Source organism: Macrosteles quadrilineatus, unplaced genomic scaffold (assembly GCF_028750875.1).
Source record: "Macrosteles quadrilineatus isolate MER2022 unplaced genomic scaffold, UCM_ALF_1.0 Scaffold_2__2_contigs__length_208266976, whole genome shotgun sequence".
Lineage (NCBI taxonomy): Eukaryota > Metazoa > Arthropoda > Insecta > Hemiptera > Cicadellidae > Macrosteles > Macrosteles quadrilineatus.
In genome coordinates, this window is record NW_026542595.1 from 90,927,391 (window position 1) to 90,946,958 (window position 19,568).

At 35.2% G+C, this 19,568-nt stretch overlaps 1 protein-coding gene across 1 annotated transcript; it reads left to right on the forward strand.

The window, feature by feature from the left end:
- Positions 1-2,949: 2,949 nt before the first annotated feature.
- Positions 2,950-4,014, forward strand: LOC128984581 (uncharacterized). Its single transcript, XM_054403920.1, has one exon. It carries the CDS (start codon positions 2,950-2,952, stop codon positions 4,012-4,014), a length of 1,065 nt encoding a protein of 354 aa, XP_054259895.1.
- Positions 4,015-19,568: the final 15,554 nt, after the last annotated feature.

The window sequence follows — 19,568 nt, forward strand, 5'->3', positions numbered from 1 at the left end:
ACTTTCTACGGCATTCACTGGCAGGTCTAGCATGCCTTGAGTTCCTAATTAGGTTTACCTACACTTGGCATTTCGACATTTAATTTAATCTCTAACTCAAAAAATGCCACAATTTTACACTTTTAACGAATTTCCCATATAGGGAATAAGCTATTTTTAATATTATAATATTAAGAAGCGAAAATTCAGCTTGACAGTTGGGCCAGATTCACAATATTAATCGATTGTCTTCCGCAGAATTCGATTCTTATCTAAGATTTTAAAACATTAACAGCTTTCTTGTTAACGATTTGTATATGCTGTTTAGTCAGAGAAATAAAGGATATGACCTTGAAATATTTCAAGAAAACGTTGTATGGTTGGACAAATGTTTAAGATAAATTACCACGTGTATCTTTTTAGATTTATCTAAACGAAACCTCTAGTCCATACATTTCTTTTGAACGTTTCGTACTTTGGACATTTTTTAAGATTATTTTTCTTATACCTCTAGTTCTTATTGATGATTGTAGACTCAGCATAAAGACTCAGTTTCTCTCCTCAGTGAAACATTGAAACCACTGCTTTGCATCCTGCCATTTACACAATATTCGAATCAGCGTTAGGAGTGAAGAATACTTTAGAACAAATTTGCAAAACGAGATCACCTATGATGACATGTCTAATTACTACTGACTTCTTACCAATTCCAAAAATTCTTGATGTCGTGTCACATCCAGAAAATGTGTGTTGTGTAAGCAAACAACCAGTCGTAGCATATACTACATTGTCCCCTAGTAACTGTTTTAAAACTTTAACGTAATATACATTTTGCTTTAGCTTTGCCTGATATAGAGATCTTTGCAGTGGTATAACAACAATACAAGTAGGTCTGTATCTTCTCCAATAATGGTTGTTGACTCAGAAGCTAACATTTATAATTTTGCTTTTGCAGAGCTCCCTATTTGGTGAGTTGGTGGGAAGGCTTCCCTATCGCCCATGGTATCAGGAGTGTGTATTATTATAGAGTTGTTCTCTACCCAGACTTGTCCTCTACCCAGACTTGTCCTCTATCCAGACTTGTCCTTTTGCTTGGATTATGATGTGGATGAGTCTTCCTTTTCTGTTCTACTGTAAAGACCAGGTCATCAACTCCGCCAGAGGCGAGAGTAGTATCTCATCTTTTCTCTACATAAGAGAGTTACATCCCTTACCACATCAAGTAATGTGTGTAATATGTGATGGCTCCTGGCATTCAGTCTGCAATGTATGTTTCTGTGATTTCGATAACTCGCCCTATTTAAGGCTTGATCTTTGACACATTTAAATTTTACATTGGACCTCAATTCTTATTAAAATGTTGTGTACATGTTATCAATGATATCACTGTCCTAGTTTTAGGAGTATTTCATTTTGATTTATATAATTATTATCTTGGCAGTAGTGGTGGAACCAAGGTGGTACATCACCGTCCTTCCAGCGGCCAGTACATGTTGGCAGCGATGTATTATATCTTGTGTTGTGGGTTTATCATTTCTACATAATCTAAATTCAACATAATTTTTTTGATGAACTTCGCAGTAGTGGCGAAATTTGCACATGGAATTTGGTGCTCCGGCAGCACATTACAAATGGTGTCTACTTAATGGATTTTTTCACTATAGGGCTGAAGAAACAGTAAGTAACAAAGCTTCACAACGAATCTCACTCCTTTCTGCACTCATATTCTATTCCAAATTCATACTCCATGCATGTTTAGGTATCCTAATTGGTTACTCTACAAAAATATTTGGTCTTAGCTTTGATTTTGAAATTGCGTCATAACGTAGTTGTTTTGCAGTGGGGGTTCCCAACAATGTTAGACACAGTGTTATGTGTTGCACCTACAGACAGCTGATGAGTTATTGGTTTGATGCTCTGATATACATCACGCTCACATGCCAAATGTAGATATCACGTGATTTACATGCACTCTCTCTCTACCCCATTGGCCCACCCGTTATGTAATACTCAGTTTGATGATTTAATTATAATTTATTATTTAAGAGGGTTATTTACTAATTTTATTCGCTTCTTATTATACAGGGTGAGTTTCTACTGACGCCCACATCCTTGAAAGATGCTTAATAATGCCTGAAAGTTTCATTACAATCTGTCGAGCGGTTTCGGAATCCATAACGTATATACACATATATATACATACATACATAGTTCCTCTTTTATAGATATAGATTTTGTAACATTCTGCTTATTATTGACTTATTCGTACAACTCTTGGTATAATACAGGGTGAGTTTCTACTGACGCTCATAACTTCGCCAGTGGATTCTACTGATCAAAATGAACAAAAAAGTTGATATAAACCCTAGTCCGATTCCGAACCGTTTGGTCGTAATTGAGAATTTTGTGTTTTCTAAAAATATTGGACTTTCTGTCACTATTTACTTTATAAAAATAAAACCAATTACTCTAGCGATTTATATCAAAAATAATTTGAAAGGGCATTAAATTTGCTACAAAACCAAGGTTACATGAAAAAATATTTCATTACATACATCGGTTCCCAGCAGAATTAAAGTAAAAAATATCGTATAATAGTTATTTTGTTTAAGTTTTAAGACCCATTTTTCACACCTTATTCTGGTGCCACGCAATGTCCAACTAGATAAATAACTTCCTCATTTAATAAGCTTTAAATTGATATGCAATTTTAAATTGTTGTTGTTAGAATTGACAGAAAAACTACCATCAAACTAAAGTAAAACACGGTTTACCGATTTTGTTTTAGCAAGGTAACAAAACTACTAATATTAAACTCACTGATTTACACATGTCTTGGTTGAAATCGTACTGGTTCAAATCAGCTGATTCAATTGTTATGATTTGTAAACAAGTCTAAATCAGCTATAGTAAATAACGTTATTTGGTTTCCTAGTCAGATTAAAACGCTTGTTTGTTATTTTTTACGTTATGGATCCTTTCACAAGTTCAGAATATGCTGATATGCATTATGTTTATGGTTTTTGTTCCGGAAATGCGTCTGAAAGTGTTCGCGAGTACATTCGACGCTTTCCAGACAGGAGGATTCCTGATCGAAAAACATTTATTCGCGTCCACCAGTGTTTGCGTGAAAATGGAAAGTTTCCCACCAACGGCCGCTTAGTTGGAAACTTTATGCAAGATGTCGGATTGGAAGAGGCTGTCTTAGAACGGGTAAGTGAAGATCCAAGGATAAGTACGAGGACATTAGCCCGTGAGTTTGGGGTATCTCAAAAATTTGTGTCAAAACTATTACGAAAAGAGCGGTTGCACCCATTTCATTTCACGCGCGTCCAGAAACTCGAGCCGAGAGATCCACCTCAGAGGCTCCAGTTTTGTCAGTGGATCCGGCAACATGACCACATGGATTTCCTGAAAACAATTTTATGGACTGATGAATGTACGTTTACGAGAGATGGAGTCTTTAATTTCCATAATGAGCATCACTATGCTGACGATAATCCGCACCTCGTTCGTGAATCTAGGAGTCAGTCACGATTCAAGGTAAATGTGTGGGCTGGACTGATAGGAAATCGAGTGATTGGACCATATCTTGACCTTCCTCCAACACTGAATGGAGTTGACTACTTACAGTTCCTAACTGAAATCCTACCAGAACTCCTGGAGGACATTCCATTGAATTTGCGAGATCGCATTGTTTACCAAGCTGATGGCGCACCCCCGCACTTCAATCTCAATGTACGTGACTATTTAAGCAACAACTTCCGCTTGTGGATAGGAAGAGATGGAACCGTTGCCTGGCCTCCACGGTCACCAGACCTCAATCCATTGGATTATTACTTTTGGGGGTATCTTAAACAAGAAGTTTATCGGACGCCAGTGGAATCAGCTGAAGAAGTGAGAAACCGAATTGTCACAGCTACTGCACGACTAAGCAATACGGTAAACTTGAATGCTACTGTTAGAGAGTTGAGAAAACGTGTCCGCATCTGCATCAGACAAAATGGTGGTCATTTCGAAAACTTGCTTAAGTAGCAATCAACATTGATTGTCTATTCTGAACGCTTGTAATTAATTTGTTAATGCCATTGAGTTACTGTATGAAAATGTTGTGTTCATTTGTCTTGCATTATTAAAATAAGAAAACCCTTACTCGTAAACCTGGTTTTTATTTAGTTTCATAGTAGTTTTGTTCATAGTAGACTTGTTTACAAATCATAACAATTGAATCAGCTGATTTGAACCAGTACGATTTCAACCAAGACATGTGTAAATCAGTGAGTTTAATATTAGTAGTTTTGTTACCTTGCTAAAACCAAATCGGTAAACCGTGTTTTACTTTAGTTTGATGGTAGTTTTTCTGTCAATTCTAACAACAACAATTTAAAATTGCATATCAATTTAAAGCTTATTAAATGAGAAAGTTTTTTATCTAGTTGGACATTGCGTGGCACCAGAATAAGGTGTGAAAAATGGGTCTTAAAACTTAAACAAAATAACTATTATACGATATTTTTTACTTTAATTCTGCTAGGAACCGATGTATGTAATGAAATATTTTTTCATGTAACCTTGGTTTTGTAGCAAATTTAATGCCCTTTCGAATTATTTTTGATATTAATCGCTAGAGTAATTGGTTTTATTTTTATAAAGTAAATAGTGACAGAAAGTCCAATATTTTTAGAAAACACAAAATTCTCAATTACGACCAAACGGTTCGGAATCGGACTAGGGTTTATATCAACTTTTTTGTTCATTTTGATCAGTAGAATCCACTGGCGAAGTTATGGGCGTCAGTAGAAACTCACCCTGTATTATACCAAGAGTTGTACGAATAAGTCAATAATAAGCAGAATGTTACAAAATCTATATCTATAAAAGAGGAACTATGTATGTATGTATATATATGTGTATATACGTTATGGATTCCGAAACCGCTCGACAGATTGTAATGAAACTTTCAGGCATTATTAAGCATCTTTCAAGGATGGTTCGAGTGAAGTTTGGTGCAGATCCGTCAAAAGGGCTCTGCCCCAGAGGGTTTTAAGTGGGCCAATGTCAGACTTTTTGATCTAGAATGTTTACAAATAAATATAATTTAAAAGCAGATGTTTATTTCACCAACTGTTTTGTATTAGCAACTGTAACATTCTGTATTAGCATTAGTCATGATTTGAAATAGTGCCACAGTGTTTCTACAGATTGCAGCACAGAAAACTATTTTACTTTTGAACAAGTCCAAATGTATTAAACCCCAATCGCAGCACACCTGTGCACTTAACAACGTTTAAATTCTCCAATGTTGAATATTAAAACATAAAAACCTTTATAAAAGTACTGTATTATAAACAATAAAAGGGATGACTTTTTTAAATGTATGACAACAGCTAATTTGCAACCAAAAGGTGAGTGAGCGTAGCGAACGAACATCAACCTGGAGGCGAGTAAGCGTAGCGAACGAGCTAACCTGAAAACAAGTGAGCGCAGCGAACGATTTCCAACTTGAAGGTGAGTGAGCGTAGCGAACGAACTTCAACCAGGACGTGATTGAGCCATGCGAATACTTATGAAGTTAAGCGGGGCAAAGCCCGCGGGTACAGCTAGTTAGTAAATACAAGTAGAACGAAGATAGCTGAGCGACCAAAGGAATGTTAAATCAGAGAAAGAAAAAATAGAAGTAATTACAGCTCTGAAAAACAAAAATTCAGCAGGAGTTGATAACATACCAATGTTATCAATGTATGTTAGAATGTTAAAAAAGTTCCCTATTGATTGGCAAGTAGTGGTGAACCCACAATATGACCTCACTTTCGGCGTTTTAGAGGCACTTTTAGGGCACTTTTTATAGGGGAAAAATGAGAAAAAAATGGAAGAGCTTTTTTTGGCCACTTTTTTAAAGACCCAGCTCTCGACCTATACACCCCTATATAAATTTTCTACTTTTTTAATACTGAAAAACGCGTCTGGAATATGGCTCATTTTTTTGGCCACCCGGCTCTCGGCACGCGAACTCGGGCGCGCTCCTGGTCGCGGGTGTGCTCTAGGCATGCTCTCGACCCATGGCGTGCTCCCGCTCGCGGGCATGCTCTTGGCATGCTCTTGACCCATGGCGTGCTCCATGCTATGGTCGGGCTCCTGCCCCATGCTCCCGCTCCTGACTCTAATGAATGACTGAGTGTAACCCAATGACCCCAATCAAAACTAATTGTTAATTTTCTCTGCCTGTCTGGCGCCAGTCTGTCTGGGGCAGGTTTTTTTGACAATTTTTGGGTATAAAAGGGGGAGATTCTATCGTATCCTCACTCACTTGGACCACCTCGCCCACCTGGACTACCTCGCCCGCCTGGACTACCTCACCCGCCTGGACCACCTCACCCGCCTGGACTACCTCGCCCGCCTGGACTTCCTCACCCGCCTGGACCACCTCACCCGCCTGGACTACCTCGCTCGCCTGGACCACCTCACCCGCCTGGACTACCTCGCCCGCCTGGACTACCTCGCCCACCTGGACCACCTCACCCGCCTGGACTACCTCGCCCGCCTGGACTACCTCGCCCGCCTGGACTACCTCGCCCGCCTGGACTACCTCGCCCGCCTGGACTACCTCGCCCGCCTGGACTACCTCGCCCGCCTGGACCACCTCACCCGCCTGGACTACCTCACCCGCCTGGACTACCTCACCCGCCTGGACTACCTCGCCCGCCTGGACTACCTCGCCCGCCTGGACCACCTCACCCGCCTGGACCACCTCGCCCGCCTGGACTACCTCGCCCGCCTGGACCACCTCACCCGCCTGGACCACCTCGCCCACCTGGACCACCTCACCCGCCTGGACTACCTCGCCCGCCTGGACTACCTCGCCCGCCTGGACTACCTCGCCCGCCTGGACTACCTCGCCCGCCTGGACTACCTCGCCCGCCTGGACTACCTCGCCCGCCTGGACTACCTCGCCCGCCTGGACTACCTCACCCGCCTGGACTACCTCACCCGCCTGGACTACCTCACCCGCCTGGACCACCTCGCCCGCCTGGACCACCTCGCCCGCCTGGACCATCTCACCCGCCTGGACTACCTCGCCCGCCTGGACTACCTCACCCGCCTGGACCACCTCACCCGCCTGGACTACCTCGCCCGCCTGGACTACCTCACCCGCCTGGACCACCTCACCCGCCTGGACTACCTCGCTCGCCTGGACTACCTCGCCCGCCTGGACTACCTCGCCCGCCTGGACTACCTCGCTCGCCTGGACCACCTCACCCGCCTGGACCACCTCACCCGCCTGGACTACCTCGCCCGCCTGGACTACCTCGCCCGCCTGGACCACCTCACCCGCCTGGACTACTTTGCTCATCACCTGAATCTTCTTGTTTTAACATGTAAGCTAGACTAGTGTAGGCCTAATATATTGTCGCGTGTCGGGTCATGGGATCAATTGGTTGTGACCAATTGATGCTTGTACTCATACTATGTATTTCTTTTAGTTTGAAGTTTAGTTTCTTTTAGTTCTTTAAGTTGAATTTAGTTTTGATTTAGAAAATTATAATTGCCAAATCTAATTGTGTGAAATAATTTTGAATATTAAAAATATAAAATTAATATTCAAAATTATTATTTTTATTAAATGAAATTTTTAAAATGTAATTTCTACTATATATAGAAGATGTCAACCTAGTTTTTTAGTTATATGTCAATTGTATGCTGCTTCTCTATCCAAAATGTAACCTTATTTTGTTATTACTATTTTTAAGCAAGTCAAAAGTGTACAAGTTATTTTTTTAAAACTTAGCCGAATCTCAATCACTGGGGACTTTGAGTCAAAAGTGTACAAGTTATTTTTTTTAAACTTAGCCGAATCTCAATCACTGGGGACTTTGAGTCAAAAGTGTACAAGTTATTTTTTTTAAACTTAGCCGAATCTCAATCTCTATATAATTTTTTCGTAGGTAGTCTTCTCTATATAACTAACACTAACTCTGTATAAATGTAGACTCAGCATTCTGCTAAAAAGAGTTTTTATTTAAGATTTAGAATTTAGTTTTGATTTAGAAAATTTTAATTGCCAAATATTATTGTATAAAATTGTTTTGAATATTAAAATTTAGAATTATGATTTGAATTATTACTTCTCATTAATTTAAATTGTAAATTGTTCTACTATATAGAAGATGCCAACCTATTTTTTAATTTCATATATAAAAATGAAGACCACATGTCAACATTGTTTTGCATCGCTCTCCAAAAAAAGCAACCTTATTCGCCACTACAAGGTAATACATAAAATGAAGGTGAAACTGTGCAAAGTTTGTGATTTAATCTGTGATAGTAACATAGCTCTAAAATCTCATATATTACAAACTCATAAGACTTGTAATTTCTGTAAAAGAAATGTTGTTGGTCATTTTAAAAGACACGTAAATTCTTGTAACAAATGTCCATATACAATGATTAAATTTGTCGGTGAATCGATTAAAACTGAACTTAAAAGTACTCTTCAGTCTTGTCCTCTACCGATAAAATGGACTTTAGTAAGGAGAATCAAATTTATAAAATATTCAATGGATCAAAACGGAAAATTAGTTAATGAGAAAGAATGTATTGCAGATTTTAGAAGCCTTACTTTCCTAACCATTGAGAAGAGAGATTTAAAGCATCAAATTGAAAATGCTCTTTTAAAGATTGACACTTCCATGCACAAATACCAAGCCGAGGGTAGTGGATGGATATATGACTATACTAAATATTGGCAGTTGCACGTTTACAAGTATAAGCCCCTAACTCCAAAGTCATATATCCCCACACCAAAAAGTATTAAATTGACAAAAGCAGTTTTAAATATAAAGAATGCTGATAATAAATGCTTCCTTTGGTCAATTTTAGCAGCTTTACATCCAAGGAATGCTAAAAATGCTGAAAGGGTATCGAAATATGCACCCTATGAAAATCAGTTAAATATGACAAACATAAAATATCCCGTAAAAATATCTGACATAGATCAATTTGAAAGAAAGAATAATATAAGTGTTAATGTATTTGGAGTTGAAGACCGAAAATTTATATATCCATTAAGAAGAACCAAACTGAATAGTAATACTCATATAGATCTATTATTATTACAACAAGGTCGTAAATCACATTACTGTTTAATTCGTGATTTTAATAGGTTAATGCTGCGGTCTACAAAAGATGACCATAAGAAGTATTTTTGTAAGTTGTGTTTACAACATTTTTACACTAATGATATATTAGAACGTCATGCAACATATTGTAAAAACTTTGATGCCCAACGAGTGGAAATGTCTAAACAAGATACATTACAATTTAAAAATTATAAATATCAACTTAAAGCCCCATTTGTAATTTATGCTGATTTTGAGTGCTTTATAAACTCAAACAAGCATATTCCATCGGGTTTTGCATTTGTTGTAGTAAAAGATTCTAAGATTATTTCTGAAGAGTTATATAGTGGCGAAAATGTTATGGACGTGTTTTTCAAAAGGTTATTTGAGACTTATGACTTCATTAAAAGTCAAATGGCGATATATATTCCCCTTGTAATGACTCCTGAGCAAGAGGCATCTTTCCAAAACTCAACACATTGTCACATTTGCGAAAAGCCCCTATATTTTCATAGGGTACGGGAACATTGTCATTCAAATGGCCAATACCGTGGAGCTGCCCACAATGATTGTAATTTAAACTATAAAGTAACAAAGAAAATCCCAGTATTCTTCCATAACTTGAAAAATTACGATGGACATTTAATAATGCAACACTTGGGAAAGTTTAATCGTAAATTAAATTGCATAGCCAAAGATATGGAAAAGTACATTTCATTCTCTGTTGATGATTTAGTATTTTTAGATTCCTATAACTTTCTGTCCCTTCCATTATACAAATTAGCTTCCAATTTAAATACATTTAGATTCATAGACAATCCACTACTACAACGCAAAGGTGTATTTCCCTATGAATATATGACAGGACCAGATAAGTTTGCAGAGTCTCTACCTCCAATTGAAAAATTTTACAGTACTTTAACTAAAGAACATATCTCTCCCAATGAATATGAACATGCTAAAAATGTCTGGACCCATTTTAATATCAACAATTTACAAGAATATCATGATTTATATCTTAAAACAGATGTATTGCTACTGGCTGATGTGTTTGAGACATTTAGAGACCTGTGTTTAAAAGATTATAAACTTGACCCCGTACATATGTATTCACTTCCTGGATTAACATGGGAGGCCTGTCTTAGAATGACTGGTATAAAATTACAATTATTTCAAGATATTGACATGCATTTGTTCATAGAAAGTGCAATCAGAGGAGGAGTCAGTATGATTTCCACACGTTACGCTAAAGCCAATAATAAATATATGGGCGAACACTATGATCCCAATCAAGAGAGTGTGTATTTAATATATTTAGATTGTAACTCGCTATACTCAACAGCGATGTGCGAGCCGCTACCTATGGATGGATTTTGTTGGTCGAATGAGATAGACTACAAATATAATCAAAATGATGAGTTTGGATACATTTTAGAAGTTGATTTAAAATATGATAAAAGCTTACATGATTTACATAATGACTATCCATTAGCACCTGAGAAAATGAATGGCAAATTAATACCTAATTTAAATGACAAAACTAAATATATTTTACATTATAAAGCATTACAAAAATATGAGGAATTGGGTTTGGTTGCTACAAAATACCATAGAATTTTAAAATTTAGACAGTCCAAATGGCTTGCGCCCTATATTAATTTTAATATTGAAAAACGCAAATGTGCTAAAAATGATTTCGAAAAAGACTTTTACAAATTGTTAAATAATAGTCTCTTTGGTCGAACAATTATGAACCAACGCAAGTTTCGTGATATATATCTCAAGGATGAGTCACTATTAACTAAATATGTCACTAATCCAAGGTTCGACTGTAGCAAAAAGTTCGATAACAATTTACATGCTATACATTTAAATAAATTAGTTGTAAAGTTTAATAAGCCGATATATTTGGGAATGACCATTTTGGATATTAGTAAAGTAATAATGTACGATTTCCACTATAATTATATGTCAAAATTTAAGAACAAAAGATTTCTTATGACAGATACAGATTCTTTAATGTATTCTATAGTTACAGAGGACTTTTACAAGGAAATAGAATGTGACTTGCACTATTTTGATACCTCTGGATATAGTAAAGACCATTTCTTATACTCTGATAAAAATAAAAAAGTCACTGGCAAGTTTAAAGACGAATTAGATGGTCATATTATGTATGAATATTGTGGTTTAAGACCAAAGTTATATTCTTATATTCCTCTAAAATGGTTATATGAAGAAGACAAACAAGCTTTAGAGGTGAAGAAAGCTAAAGGAGCTGATGGTGCTACAGTTAAACATCTCCTTAGACATCAACATTATTTGAACTGTCTTGCCACTGGGCAAGATTACTATGAGAATGTGACAAGAATTAAATCTACAAATCATCATCTTCAAACCTTAACTATGAATAAGAAAGTACTATCGTTTGACGATGACAAGAGGTTTATTCTGGAAGATGGTATCAATACTCTTGCACTTGGTCATTATAAAATTGATCAAACATAAATCTATATTTGCCATTATTCTTTAACCTTTCTTTGTCTATTACAAAAAAGCCATATTTAGTTTTATCCCAACATTGATGACAGAGATTTCTAAATTGGTTAAATGAAAAATCATTACCAACATGATTGTTATATACATGTTTTAAATTCAAATCATCTTGTTTAAATAATATTAGGAAATTTACATTATCACGTAAATGTTTGTGTACTTTGCTGTAAGATTGACACAAGTAAAAACTGTTAATATTTTTATGTCGACCCATTGAGAAAAATTGTGTAATATTTGGACTATTTATATCATCAAATACAACAACTGACTGTGATTTTACATCATTTGGTGTGATTTCACAGTCAGTAAACGTGTGTAATTTCACTTCGTCACACAAACTAAATATTTCAATTATTTTTTTATATTTTTCTTGTTCTAAAGATTTTGATATTAAATATAGGTTTGTAAATTTTAATCCTTCCTTTCTTACAATTAAATTATAAATTACAACCGTTTTCCCACTTCCACTGGGACCACAAATAACACATCGAATATTGGTAGGAAAAAGACCCAACTTCTTTGGTATATTTTCCTTAGTATGTACTATTTTAAATTTGTGTTTTTGTTGAATAAAAGACATTTTTTATATAATAAAAATGGTAAAAAATAATAAGAAAACATGTAAAAAGGGCAAAGGTTTATTCCTAAAGCCTTACAGGGGTCGAGGGTTATTGAATACTCTTATAAATAACCTTCCATTTCCACTTCACATACCATCATATCGGTACTGTGGACCTGGAACGAATATACGTGAGAATTTAGCTAAAAATGTATCTCCAAAAAATAAACTAGACTCTTATTGTAAAGAGCATGACATATTCTACATGAATAATCCCGATACCGCTGCTCGGAACAAAGCAGACATGAGATTAGCAGACTTAGCTTGGACTAGAGTAACGGCAAAGGATGCAAATCTTGCTGAAAGAGCTGCAGCTTATGCGGTGACAAATTTGATGAAGGCAAAAGCAAAGATGGGAATGGGATTAAAATTTAATAAAAAATATGGACAACTACCAGCTGTTAGAGGCCGCAAAAGACGTGCCTCACTTCCGGGGGGTGTACCTAAAAAACGAGCTAAAAAATCTAACACCAAGAGTAAAAGAGTGCGGAATAGTTAATTTAGACAGTTCATCTGGCACACATTGGACAGCATATCGTAAAAATAAAGATATTGTAATTTATTTTGACCCATTTGGAATCCAACCTCCAAAAGAAGTAATTAAATATTTTGAGAGACATAAAATCTTCTATACTACTGATCAAATACAAGATTTAAATAGTTCCATTTGTGGAGTTTTATGTTTATCATTCATAAAAAATTTTTGTTTATAAAAATGGATTCATTTACTATAGCATTTTCGGGTACAGAGCCAGAGCTTAAGTCAGTGTTCTTTCCTCCCATTGAATTAAATGATGATTATGTAATTGGATTAGTAGATTTTCAAAGTTATAATTCTATATTTAATGTTAAAAAACCACTAAATACTTTAACATATTACAAAGTAGAGAAAATAACATTACCAAAGGGAGAGATCCTAGTTGATGATTTAAACCAATTATTAAATGGTAAACTTAAAGTTATAATAGATAAAAATGGAGAAGCATTAATTAATACTAAATCCAAACTTTTATTTAAAGGGCTTATTCCAAAATTAAATCAACTTAAAGGCAACAAATTAACCATTGGAGAAGGTGATGATGTTTTCTATTATGACCACAATGCTCCAGTTACAATAGAAATTTCTGAAGGAACATATGAGGTGGTTGAGCTTGCAAAGGAAATTCAAAAGCAAATTCCAAACTTTTTCCTTACAGCTAATAATAAAACTATGAAAGCGACATTACTTTCTAGCCATGTGTTTGATTTTACAAAACCATGTTTAGGGTCTGTTTTATTGGGATTTAAAGGTGTTTCTACTCCTGGTGTTCAGTTTGAATCTACAAATAAAATAAACATTAATAATGTAAATGTGATTAGAGTAAAATGTAACATTGCAAACGGGTCCTATTTAAATGGAAACAAATCACATACCATACATAGCTTTTATCCAGAAGCTCCTCCTGGCTACAAAATTATCGAAGTTCCAAGAAATATTATATATTTTCCTGTAAATAAGAGAAGTTTAGATGTTGTCAGTATTACATTTGCCGATCAGCACGACAAGGCAATTGACTTTAACGGAGAAGAAACTACAATTACTTGTCATATAAAAAAGATATGAGAATTTATAAGAATTTATCTATAAGTGCACAAAATGCTAGGTTCCTAAAGTCAATAGGACTAAAGTTAAAATTTTCTATTAATAAAAATGGAAGATTTTCTAGACGTTACAGGGAAATCCCAATTCGACGATAGTGTGGTTAAAATTACAAATCACTCCTATGTTCCCCACAACACTTTGGCAATAAATAATTCTGATGAAATTCGAATATGTATTAATAATCAAGATTTGCTAACTCTCCCATGTAGGAGTTATCTGTATATTAAGGGAGAAATTGAGAATCATGATAAAGGTCATTTTATAAATAATGCATTTGCGTTCTTATTTGATGAAATTAGATATGAAGTTGCAGGTAAAGAAATAGACATTGTAAGAAACCCAGGAATTTCTAGTCTTATGAAAATATTGAGCTCTTACAATAAAACAACTAAATTGTCAAATGTAGCATTTGATTCTGACACAAATTTAAAAGAGTTCCATAAAGGTGGCAAGTTTAGTACATGTTTGCCATTAGAACTGTTAATGGGTGTATTCGAGGACTTTAATAAGGTATTAGTAAATGTCAAACAAGAATTGGTGTTGAAAAGATCCAAAAATGATTTGAATTGTATATTAACAACCGCTAGTGCTCCAGCCAGTGGCACTGCTGATACGATTCCTAAAATTACACTTAACTCAATTCAATGGGTGATGCCACACGTGATACCATCAGATGGGGAAAAGTTACAATTACAAAAGATGTTACTGCAAAATAAAAATTTGCAAATTGCATTTAGAAGTTTAGAGTTGCATGAACTTCCATCATATCCCAATACTACAAGACATACATGGTCAGTAAAGACATCTTCCAGTTTGGAGAAGCCTAGGTATATTATATTTGGTTTCCAAACAGCTAGGGATAATAGTGCACGAAAAAGAACTGATGAATTTGATCACTGTAAATTAAAAAATCTCAAAGTATTTCTAAACTCTGAATATTATCCTTATAGTGATTTAAATCTCGACTTTGAAAATGGAGATGTCTCTAAAGCTTATGAGATGTTTATGAGATTTAGAGAGACTTACTATAATACTATCCCAGATCCTATGATAAGTAGGGCTGAGTTTATGAAGAAATATCCACTAATTGTAATAGACTGTTCTAGACAGAACGAAACAGTGAAGGAAGGAATTGTTGATATTAAATTAGAGATTGAAACTGCAGAAAATGTGCCAGCAAATACATCTGCATATTGTTTGATAATACATGATAAAGTGTTTGAGTACAATCCTTTGTCAAATGAGATAAATAAAATGTAAATAAAAGATGAAAAACATTCAACAAGAATTGGTTGACTCTGCAAATCAAATACGAGAGAAATATAGAGCTTTAAAACGTGGCAAGTTTCTAGAGGCTGAAGAGAGGTTTCAAACATTCCAACCTTTAATAGAGCCATTACAAGAATTAAAAAAAATCTCCAAAACAGAGAGGCCTCGAATGGAGATTCTCCCAATGACTCTATCTAGAATACCAATAATACCAAGATTGCAACCATTACAACAATCTACTCCACAGAAATTAGATTTTGGTCTTTTAGCATCAGACTATTTAGGAAATTACCTCAGTAAAAGTAGTATGACAGACACTACATATGGTATTAGACGAGAAGCAAATAAATTTTTTATTGGAAATAAGGAAGTTGACATTGCCAATGATGATGTTACAATTGAAAATAAAACCTACAAGGGGACAAAAGGTTTGTGGCAATTGTTAACTTTAAAAGAACCTGAGGATTATACTCCGGCTGATTTGCAAAATTATAAAGAAATTTTGGAAGCTACAAATGGACATTTAAAGAGTTACAAAGATGGTGCACCAATTTCAAGTAATAGACATACTAAATATCTTAATATAATTAAACCTCTTTTTAAATCTGTTGGTGAAGGTTTGAGACAAGTGACTGGTAATAAAATTGACTATATTTATTGGGATGATCCTAATGAGCTTGTAGATAGGTTAAGACTTCTTTGGCTAAGTCGCCAAGCCGGTAACTCAGGAGTGGATAATGAAATAGATTCCATTATTGAGGAATTGAGAGAAAGTGGAATTATTTATTAAATAAAAATATGTTTATAGATAAATTTTATCGTTTATATTATCCATATAATAAGCCTGCAGAACCTAGGGCTAGTAGTGAACCTACTTTAAATTTACAAGACGATAGTTGGAATGGTTTAAACCGTAAAATTGGTAATGTTAAAGATGGGGAGTTTGTAGATGATGTATCAACTTTGGGACAGACATTAACTAGAAAAGGTGATGTCTTCTTACAAGGTAAAACTAAATATGAGTTTTTAGAATCTAAGAATAAAAATTGGAATGCTAAAAAACAGAAAATTACTAATGTGGAAAAGGGTGAAAGTTTAGATGATGTGCCCACTTTACAACAGACTTTAATACGAACAGATGGTAAATTTGTACAAGACAATAATAATTATGAATTTTTAGAATCAGAGAATGGTGTTTGGAATGCTAAGAAACAGAAAATTACTAATGTGGAAAAGGGTGAAAGTTTAAATGATGTGCCCACTTTACAACAGACTTTAATACGAAAAGAAGATGGTAAATTTGTACAAGACGATAGTAATTATGAATTTTTAGAATCAGAGAATGGTGTTTGGAATGCTAAGAAACAGAAACTTAGCAATTTGATGGAAGGTACAGATAGTAAAGATGCTGTGAATGTTTCACAAGTTCCAAAAATGGAAGTAGGCTATTGGAATTTTAATAATAAAAGGTTAGTACGTGTTAAACCTGCCATTGATGACACTGACTGTGTTACAAAAGAACAGACTATAACTTATAATAAAAAACTATATTGTTGGGATGCCAAAAATCAATTTATAAGAAATCTACCAGAGGGGAAACATTCGGATGATATTTGTCTAATGTCACAAGCTATGCGTTATGATGGATCAAAATTTGTATATGGAGAAAAAAATTTTAATTTGATGGAATATAATCCTGATTTATTAGTTGCTGACCCCACATCTTTGAGTGGATTTAAGTATATAGATAATAGACCATATATACCAGAAAACTATGTATTTAAAAGAATGGAAGATAATCTATTGATTGGGGCTAATGGTGATGTATTTAGAGTTACAGGAAAGGATGATGTTATAAAAAATGAATGAAATTGCATACGAACTTCATAAACCTGCAAGAAAGAATTTCATTAGAAGGTCTTTTAAAGTATTGGGTATAAACGAAACCATACAAATAGATTTAATTGATATGCAAAACTATGCTAGAGAAAATTCTGGCAATAAATATATTTTAACTTTAATAGATACATTTTCTAAAAAAGCTTATGCTGCTCCACTAAAAAATAAGACAGGGTTAGTGGTTACAGAAGCCATTAAAACCATTCTACCAAAGGGGGTTAAAAACATTCAATCCGACAATGGAAAAGAATTTTTTAATCAATATTTTAACAAACTAATGAAAAAATTAAATATTAATCACTATCACACATTTTCTACAACTAAGGCTGCAATTGTGGAGAGGTTTCAGAGAACTTTAAAGAATTGGTTATATAGGGAATTTAGTGCTCAGGGGAGTTATAAATGGTTGGATTTACTTCCAAAGTTAATTCGAAAATATAATAATAAGGTGCATAGATCTATAGGAATGAAGCCTAACCAAGTGAATGTTAAGAATAGTAAATATGTGCATGAGAGGTTGACTTCTAAAGTAGTGCAAGTTAAAAAACCAAGATATAAGGTAGGTGATAGCGTAAGGATTTCCAAGTATAAACATGTTTTTAGTAAAGGTTATACTCCAAATTGGACAGGGGAACTATTTACAATAGCAGAAGTTAAGAATACAAAGCCTGTAACATATATCTTGAAAGATGAAAATGGCAATATAATCAGAGGAGGCTTCTATACAGAGGAGTTGTTAAAGACCAAGTATAAGGACATGTATTTGGTAGAGAAGATAATTAGGAGAAAGGGTGATTCGTTGTATGTCAAATGGCTTGGGTTTCCAAGTAGCCAGAACTCATGGATTTCCACTAAGGATGTCCAAGGGAGCACATCATAAGCTGGGAGCGCGCCCGAGTTCGCGTGCCGAGAGCCGGGTGGCCAAAAAAATGAGCCATATTCCAGACGCGTTTTTCAGTATTAAAAAAGTAGAAAATTTATATAGGGGTGTATAGGTCGAGAGCTGGGTCTTTAAAAAAGTGGCCAAAAAAAGCTCTTCCATTTTTTTCTCATTTTCCCCCTATAAAAAGTGCCCTAAAAGTGCCTCTAAAACGCCGAAAGTGAGGTCATATTGTGGGTTCACCACTACTTTGGCAGAACCCGTCACCCTTGTCCGTATGAGGGGTGTGAGTACAAGTGGGCCCTATTAATATTCCGTTTGCAGAAGCGGGCAATTAGAGCTATATTTTCTTATACCATATGGCAGACTTCTAAACAGAGTTTTAAACTTCAAATATCTTAACTTTTCCATCCCTTTACATTTACAAAACCTTGCCATTCCTAAAACAAAACATCGGCAAGCTCAATATTGGCCATAACCATGATTACAGTTTAAGAGCTTCAAATAATCTTCTTGTCTCTGTCCATCATACAACCTTTTATAAAAAGATATCCATTACAATGCAATAAATATTTTGAACAATCTTCTAACGTATTGTTACGTACGAATAACATACCATCTGAAATAATTCAAAAAGAATTCAAAAATTGTTTCTTTTAAGTAAATTAGTGTTACAAAAGCGTCCATGAGATCTATACTGACGACTAGAATTTCATCATCAATGGAAACGAAATAAGAGTTAGTTTTGTAAAGTTTATGTTTAAGTTACTTTTACGATTATAAGCTTAATGACTTTATATGTAATTTTGACGTAACCAATGCTTGTTAATATTAATATTAATACTCTACCCTCCCATAGATTTCCAGTCTATACTTAATAAATGGCTTATTAATTTTATTTCAGTTATGAAGAAACTTATTTTTACACCTACCCAGCAATTTATTATTAAATTGGATACCAATCATGAGCCAATTATTAAAAAAAATTATAAGCTAAAACTACATCGTGGTAATATATATAACAAACGCTATTTGACAACGTTAAATATATGAGTTAGATTGCTAGGGTGTGTAGTTAAAAACGGTGGTTTACTGTAATTATTACTTTGATTACAGGAAATTATTTGGTGGACATTTGGTCAAGTAGATTAATGTGGAATTAACAGGGTCGGGATACAGGTAGCTAAGTGATGCCAGCTGCAGAATCGCACACTTTATCAGATCCTCAAAAATAAACAAAATAAACACTAGCCTCAACTTAACGAGATTATCTGTCGCACCACGCTACTGATGCTATAACAAAATAAGTAAATTAGCTTAACGTGACCCAAGAGTCACGTCGTGTCGCGCTGACACTAGCCTCACTATGGCAATAGCTTAACGTGTTTAACTCACGCCGTACCGCGCTAATGGTACTAGCCTCACTATGGCAATAGCCTCACTATGGCAATAGCTTAACGTGTTTAACTCACGCCGCACCGCGCTAATGGTACTAGCCTCACTATGGCAATAGCTTAACGTGTTTAACTCACGCCGTACCGCGCTAATGGTACTAGCCTCACTATGGCAATAGCTTAACGTGTTTAACTCACGCCGTACCGCGCTAAT